General features: G+C 38.9%; 1 protein-coding gene across 1 annotated transcript; it reads right to left on the bottom strand.

Moving 5' to 3' along the window:
- Positions 1-2,939: 2,939 nt before the first annotated feature.
- LOC109791799 (uncharacterized) lies at positions 2,940-7,326 on the bottom strand. Its single transcript, XM_020351147.3, has 5 exons — positions 6,904-7,326; positions 6,611-6,701; positions 6,028-6,145; positions 4,379-5,005; positions 2,940-3,598 (listed from the first exon to the last, which is right to left on the bottom strand). The coding sequence occupies exons 1-5, from the start codon at positions 7,001-7,003 to the stop codon at positions 3,218-3,220; spliced, it is 1,317 nt and encodes a 438-aa protein (XP_020206736.1). The 5' UTR covers positions 7,004-7,326; the 3' UTR covers positions 2,940-3,217.
- Between the last annotated feature and the right edge of the window lie 913 nt (positions 7,327-8,239).

Raw genomic sequence — 8,239 nt, 5'->3', positions numbered from 1 at the left:
AAACCGACTAGGGGCTCTGTGTGAGGTTGGATGAGAGAGTGGGGGATGTCTAACCTGAGGAAGGTCGGCCAATAGAGGACGTCTGCCGAGCTCCCTTGGTCTATCAGTGTCTTGTGAACCTCCCAATTAGCTACCTCCACGGCTATGACCATGGGATCATCCTGGTTGGGGCTGACGCCAACATAGTCTTCGTCGGTGAAGGTGATCGGCGGCGAGCTCTGGTGTGAAGCCGAGGTAGTGGAATGGACGCTGTTGATATTGCGCAGGTGTCTCTTCTAGGCCAAGCTGCTGGCGCCTCCGCCTGCGAAACCACCTGCAATTGTGTTGATTACTCCCGTAGGGGAGCTGACCCTGTTTCCTGGCTTACCTCGGCTTGCACTGCTCCGCCGGTGTTTTGTTGGGAGCCAGAGGGTTGGTCCGTGCGAGCTCCTGCACCACGACCTCTGCCTCGTCCTCGTCCGCCATGGCCTCCTCGATGACCCTGCTGTGCTGGATATATTGGCCAAGGTGGCCTGCCTGGATGAGCTCTTCAATACGGTCTCGGAGTGTGCGACACTCCTCAGTGGTGTGACCGTGATTTTTGTGGTACCGACAGTGCTTGGATTTGTCGGCACTGTTGGGGGTGTGACCTGGCGGGGGCAGGGTGAGCAGGTTGCTGTTACTGGCCTCCTCCAGGATATGTGCTCGGGGCGTGTTCAGGGGAGTATAGAAGTCGTATCTCCTCCCTTTTTCTGCTCTAGCCGACTTCTTGAACTGGCTATCATTGTTGACCTTAATCTTGTCCTTGTGACCCTGTGCTGGTTTCATTGGTCCTTTGTCGCGGACCTGGTCATGGAAGGCAGAGTGTTCCTCCATCTGGATGTAGCCCGCAGCGCGGGCGCGGAGCTCGTCCATGTCGCAAGGAGCCACACGGCATAGGCTGTCGACGAATGGCCCAGGCTTGAGTGCCATGAGCATGGCATGCAGGGCGACCTCGGGGTTCAGATTTCTGATCTTAACCGAGGTGGCGGCAAATCGCTCCATGAATGCCCTGAGTGGCTCGTCGTCGTTCTGTTTGAGACTGGCCAGGGTGGCTGAGGTGATGTGGTGAGGCCGGCTCGTTGCATATTGCGCCGTGAATCGCCTAACTAGAGTGCTGAAACTATTGATTGACTCAGCGGGAAGCTGGGTGTACCAGTTGAGCGCGGCCCCTTTGAGCGAGGTCAAAAAAACCTACACAAAATAGCATCATTGTTAGTGTAGAGGTTTACCTGTGTCGTATACAGGTCGATGTGCTCATCGGGGTCCGTCGTGCCATCATAGCGATCGAGGTGGAGAGGCTTCCACCCTTGAGGGAGTGGTGTCTCTATGATGCCATCCGCAAAGGGATGACAGCGGAAGGTTGCTTGACCCCCCGTGACATGAGTTGGGGCCTTGCTGACTTCATGGGCCGACTTGTTCGTCGGTACATGAGACTGATGCATGACAGGTCGTGGAGTCGGTGCCCTAGTCGCAGTTCGGGGTTGAGAGACCGAGTGCCCTTCTTCCTCGTGGAGGTTGCTCGCCTCAAGAGGATGATCAGAGGGGCGTCGAGGGAGCTGGGCGTGAATCCGCTCGTTTTCAGCGCGTAGCGCCACTAGGTCAGCTTCATTGGCGGTCTGCATCACCGCTAGGTCGGTTTCGTGCTGGGCACGCATGTTTCGCAGATCGGCGTCGTGTTGTTGCCGCATCTATTCGACCTGGTCGATCAGTCTCCTCAATGTGGCTTCGTTATCCATGGTAGTTGTGTGATCTGTGTCGTCTATTGCGCGTATGCTATGGCTTCTGGTGAATACCATAAGCGTGGCCGATAAGAGCTGTCTTGATCGGCCCCACGGTGGGCGCCAAATGTTCTTACTGGAGATCTGCTGTAAAGGTGATCCACCGAGTAAGATTGGTGAGCCTTCTTCGCGGGTACGTTGGTGTTTCAAGATGGGGGTGGTACCTGCAAAAGAGACTCCAATGCTAAAGTTAGGGTTTGTATGAGTAGATGTCTTGTATAAGTAATGCACGTACCTTAGTGTGAGTTAGGGTTGCGTTGGGCCTTGGGCCTGAGATCAGTTATGATCTAATTAGATAGCGGATCTCGTCTGGACCGAGATCTCCTGAGATCGGTTATGATCTGGTTGGATTGCGGATCTCGTTTAGACTGAGGTCTCCAAATGCGTGTTCCGAGGTCATTCCACGCAGCTGTGCCGAGCTCGAGCTCAACATGGCGGTACGGATAGTACATAACATAATTTTAATTTTTATGAATTTAGAAGGATTTTATTTTTAATGCTATTTATGTCTACTAAGAAATCATTAGATGGTTTAGGAAAATGTGTTCTTGATTAATTTCTTTATAATACATAAGCATACTTTTTTTTTAATTTATGAAAAACTAATGAAATGTCAAATAAAGATTATTAGAATTAAATAGTTCCAAATCTTATAATAATCTCTCATAATACAAAATCTAAATTGTGAGTGAGATTTTTACTCAAAATTAAAATTTGACTAACATGCATAGAAATGCTAAAATTTAATAATAATATTATAATATGTTAAAAAATACATTTTTTATTCTTGTCAAGCATATATTTTTCATTAAACGGTCACACCAATTTATTTTGACAAAATATAAAAGAAGTTTAGAACTTATATTTTTTTTTAACCCCAATATCTAGAAAAATATTTTAGTAAATTAGAATTATTATTAGGGACATAAATTCATTTTCCTTTTGTTTGTGAATGGCAAAGCAGAAAGGAGGGATATTTATTGTGTCATCTTGACCCAGAAGTATTGGTCATATGATAAAATTAAGTTGCAAATCTTTAAGTGATTGGTATTGTTCTCCAATCATAAATACAATTTTACTTTAATAATATGTGAAAATATATATTAATAAAATTTGGGTGTTAAATGCAACTGTATAATATTGAAGTAAAATTCTAATTCTAATTAACATCAATCACACTTAAAGAACTAAGATCTGTATTTAAGTTTTGTCTTATATACATATATTGATACGACAAAATCTATACAAACAATATTTTATACAGATCAAAGATTCAACTTGTGTGACATTAAATGTTTGCTTAGTACTCACTAGTAGGATCGAAGTTAAATCCACACATTTTATAATGGATCTTTGGTAAATGACAATTAAGATGTAAATACCACATTAGAAATGTGGCAAGGAGAAGCTTGTGAATGCTACAAGAGTCCAAAAGGTTCTGGCAGGGACTCAAATCCATTATCAAAGATGGGTCCTTGGTCACATCTATCATCAACACTACGCAGCCAGTTTGTGTTGTTCAAATCTTCTTTAAATAATAGTGAATCATAACGATAACTCTCATACATATCTACGTCACTCAATTTTGCCATGTTTTGCTTTTCATCTCTCTCTCTTCCTTTTATCCTATTGCTGCCGTTTCCAATGTTTCTGCTTTGGAAGCTTCCGTTGAAGTTCATTGATAATGGAACACTCAATCCTCGAGTGTGTTGTGTCTTGGGAGTTGAAGTTCTAATACTCTGAGGATAGAGTGTGGCGCTTGAAAGTGAACCAAGAGTTCTGGAGCTATTCCTCACATCCTAATTAAATAAATTTGATGGAATAAACTATCTTCAATCAGGATAATAAGAGGATATATTGTACCATTCTGCTCCAAGTCACATAGATGCTAAGATCAAAATAAAAGAAAACTAGTAGAATTCATATAGAATCATTAGAATAATGATTAATTATTATAACATTAACTTCTCAATAAGCATTCATTGGAGGAAAAAAAGGGTAAAATGACTTGAGCTTCTCTCAAAAGTTAAAATCAACTTATACACTTCAACATTTATATAATTTTTAGATAAGTTAAATAAGAAAGTTTTGAACCACTAGAATCAACTTAGTATTGATGTAACTTCCTTACCCATCAACAAAAAAAATAAAAGTGTCGAAAGTGTCTATAAAAGTTGAAGTGTACAAATTGACTTTTTTTTTTCATGCACTAGATTCACACAATATCATAAAGTTAACAATTAAAGACTAATCAGCACTCACACAACATAATTTGCGCTAGCTAATCATTATTTCAACGTTAACAGAAATCAATCGTTGGAGCACCAAATGAACCTCTGGGGCCCAAAGCCGACCTTACAACCACTAGGCCCAAAGACTTAGTAGTATAAATTTATTTTATCCTATGAAAAGAAACTTAATTCATTCTATCTTCTTATATTAGTAATTATTAAGAAATCTATCCAAAAAACCTTAAACCATGTTTTCATTCTGTAACTGGCAGCATAAAGTAATGTTCAGAATTATATATGAAATAAGATAAAGTAGTGTGTTGTGATAGTAGATATTAAGGTGATTACCATGTGTCTAATAGCCATATCCAATGATTTCTTTGAGATGGTCCTACCGAGTCCATTGCTGTCTGTGGCAGTAGTTGAAGACTTAAGAGATTTCTGAGCAACTACTTGAGAGGCATTGGTATGGCAACGGCCTTTTGCTGTGTACTCAGACAGTCTCCCCCTATTGACAATAGGAGATGGCTGTATCCTTGTTTCGGAGTTTGGCTTCAGAGGAAGAGTGACAACAGCACCAGGACGGGACCTGCCTGCAGAGACAGGCCTATCAGCAGGCAATGTTGTTCTGAGGTTTGGTGGTGTTTCAAGGGGGAAATCGGGCGGAACAACCGGCTGCGGCCGTGGAGAATGGCGGCGAGTGGAGGTAGGAGTGGATGGCCTTGAGCCTTGTGATGTTGTTCTAGTTTTGGTGGTGTCAGTGGGAAGTGAGCGAGGTAGTACTGCTCTGGTTGGAGTGGAAGGCCTTGCTGCAGATGGAGAACGGGTTATGGGGGAGGGTGGCCTAATGTGAGATGAAACTGAAGCAGGGCTTGTGTTAAAGGATCTATTTGGACTGCGAGTCACTGATCCGCTTCTTGATGATCTTGAGTGAGGCTGATTGTGATTGTTGTTTTCTGATGGTGAGACTGAAAGCTGAAAGATGAGGAATTAAGAATTTATTACCATAACATTTAGCGAAAACTGTTTGAATACAAGTTTAAAAGTATTTTTGAAAGTTTTTTTATTAAAAATAAATATATTTTTCAGGAGAGAAACTTTCAAAGCACTTTTATCTTTTATCTAAACAGACTCTTATTCTAGTGAGTCCATATAAGTAATATTTGAAAACCAATTTGTGTTTCAAAGCTATCGAAGCAGAAAGTGGATATAAAGGGGTGGGGGTGGGAAGGAGTTTCTTCAACTCTTCATTTCCTGTTTGCATTCAACCCTCATTAGTTTCTTCGGTATGCAGTAATACTTTCTTGGGGAGATGAAGCTGTAAGCTGTCTCAGTTTGATGATAGCATTAGTAGTGTGACAGTTACTGACACAAGTCACACAATGATGTTGCTCATAGTGCCCTCAGTTCTCTTTCAGGTTTAATGATTATTGACAATTTCTTTTTATCATGAGCATGTTTGGATATAAGATCTAAGTGTTTTTGAGATCTTTATCAAAAATAAAAAATATTTTTCGGTAAAAAAACTCTCAAAAATACTTCAAAGCTTTTATTTATGGTGATTCTATATGATTCATTAGGCTTCATATTTTTCATGTATAGATCAATCTAGGGATTGTTTGAAAATAGTAGAATTCCTTTTAGAAAAACTTCTCAATAAAATGAATTGAGCTTCTCTCATAAATTAAAATTATCTCATCTATAAGCTAATTTATTAAAGAGTTTCTAAAATTTGATTTTTAACTTTCTAAAATTCTTACTTACGACAGAAGTTTAGTTTAATTTAGTTTATGTTATTTTCCTTTTCATGTAGTTGTTATTGAAAACTTTATCAAAACAAGGCCAAAGGCCCAAGTAATTATTATAACATCATCTTCTTTTGGGTGATTGAGTACGCTTGAATTTAGTTTTGGTGAGTTGAAAACAAACATCTAATGATGAGCACATTGGAGTGCAGTTGAAGTTACTCAAAACTATGAGCATCAGTATGGTCATACCCTTGAGGCATTAGTGTTTGACGTTGGTCTACCCAAACTGCTTCTTGGAGGCCCCAAAGCTGGTTTGGGTTCACCTTTTGATGATGGTAAATGAGGGGTCCCGGGTGGAGTTAGAAGCCTATAACACAATAGCAATAGTTACAAATCGAGTAGAGAAGATGCAAATGCATAAGCCAACATTGGACACTACTTTGTCTTTGTATGACAATTTATAAATAAAACTATATGAAGTTGCAGTTTGTCATATCAAAATGTGATGAAATATGAAGCCAACCATAGAAACAATGTGTGAATGTAAGTTCCCACGAAAAGTACTGTAAAGTGTTTATATTTTATCATTTTTGTTTAACTAATGCAGGTAGCTAGCAAGATACAGGGCACTTGGGAATGAATGAAAGCTTTGTGAAAAAAAACTTTTGTCTGTTTTTGATTATTGGTCTATGACATTGACTTTTAACTCACAATAATCAGAGTCTAACATGAAACGGCATGAGATTATGATTTTTGTTGGTGAGTCGTCTCTAATTAAATTTTGTTAATCTTATAAATAAAATGACAATAAGTCACAGAAATGCAATGTTACCAGTCATAGTCATGCTTTCCTCCTTCAGTGGATGACAATAGATCATCAATCCCACTTGTGACCAATTTTGCTGATTCAAATGAGAGTTTCCCTATCCAGAAATATTAACAACAGCAGTGATTAATGGCACTAAATTACAAATTAAGTCAGATTGTGATCATGCTAACCAAGATAGCTAAGTTGAATTTATTTGGAGAAATAATCACTGAATTTTGAGTTCATTGCAACAAAGAGACATAGTAAATGGAAGAGAATGAGCTCAGGTAAGAGAAAAGGTGAGAGTTATTTAGTACCATTGGAAGAGCTTGTGTTGGATAAGAGATTGATGTTGGCAAATCCATTGAAGCTGTGACCTCGGCGGTGATGATGCGGATTCACATTCCTTCTGTTCATGACGCCAACTCAATGCATTCTTTCCTTTCCCTCAACACCAACTCACATCACAAGTGTCTTATATTAGTGCATCAGAATATGAGGTATGATGAATGGTGCTGCTTGGGTTAGATTGCAGTGTTGTAGATGGCAAGCAAAACCATTCACTTGTTTGTACGTCAACACACAACACACACAATCACAAACCAAGAGTGTCGGGGAGTTCAATGCTCTAGCTTAACTTTCTTTCATGCCATGCCACTCACACCTTCTCCCTCACGTTTACTTTCTCTTTCCTTTTGGTGTATAGGAATATGTTCCAACAACTTCAAACACAACACCAAGGTAAATACATGATTTTCTTAACTATGGTGATGCATGTTTAATTTCTTAGCCATGGATATAAAAAAAAAAAAAAAACTTTATTTAAATAGGTAAAACTTATTTAAATATATATCGAATAAAACTATTTTTTAAGTCAATACCATGTTTAAGAATATACTCGTCTTATTATACTTATTCTTATTTGTTAAAACTTATTTAAATTTATAAAATTAGAAGAGATAATTAAGTAAGATGTGAGATCATTAATTCTTTTTATTTTATAATAATAAATTTTTACTAATTAAAGAACATGTGTTAAAAATGTATTGCGACTCCGAAAAATGCTTAGTTGACATCAAAAGGGAATATGTTCAATTATAAATCATGGACATTCCCATGTGTCAACTTTCGACTGGCCCACGTGTCCACTTCTTTGATTCATCCTTTTCATTTCATTGCAACTTTGAAATTGAGACAAACAAAATGGGGTTTACATGTGCCCCCATAGCACATGGGATCATATCATTAACGATTTCTTTTTGAGTTTGTTTTGGCCCTCGTGCATGTGGGCTACTATGGCGATTGATTGATGAAGAATCATGGTGTTCATTTACCCCTCATTCCTTGCCACCCAATTTTTTAAGAGTCATATAATATCAGTTACACAAAAATTGGTTAGAAATCATAAAATTATATATGTATCTCATTTTTAAATTAATAAATTTTAATTTAAACAAAAATTATATTAAAAAGATGTGTTGCGAATACTCTTATTTTTCCATCTATAATGTGAGTAGAGATTCTCTAAAGTAGAGTGGTGACGGCAGAGTATCGGATAAAATAATCGGTAAATTAATTTAAATGACACTCAAATTATTGAAGTAACTATACTTATTCTTGATGTGGAACACATGATTGATGCGTTGCGGGGTG

Source organism: Cajanus cajan, chromosome 3, assembly GCF_000230855.2.
Source record: "Cajanus cajan strain Asha chromosome 3, NIPB_CcT2T_4, whole genome shotgun sequence".
NCBI lineage: Eukaryota > Viridiplantae > Streptophyta > Magnoliopsida > Fabales > Fabaceae > Cajanus > Cajanus cajan.
Note: the sequence above shows the minus strand (reverse complement) of the source record. Positions and strands in the feature narration are given on the sequence as shown.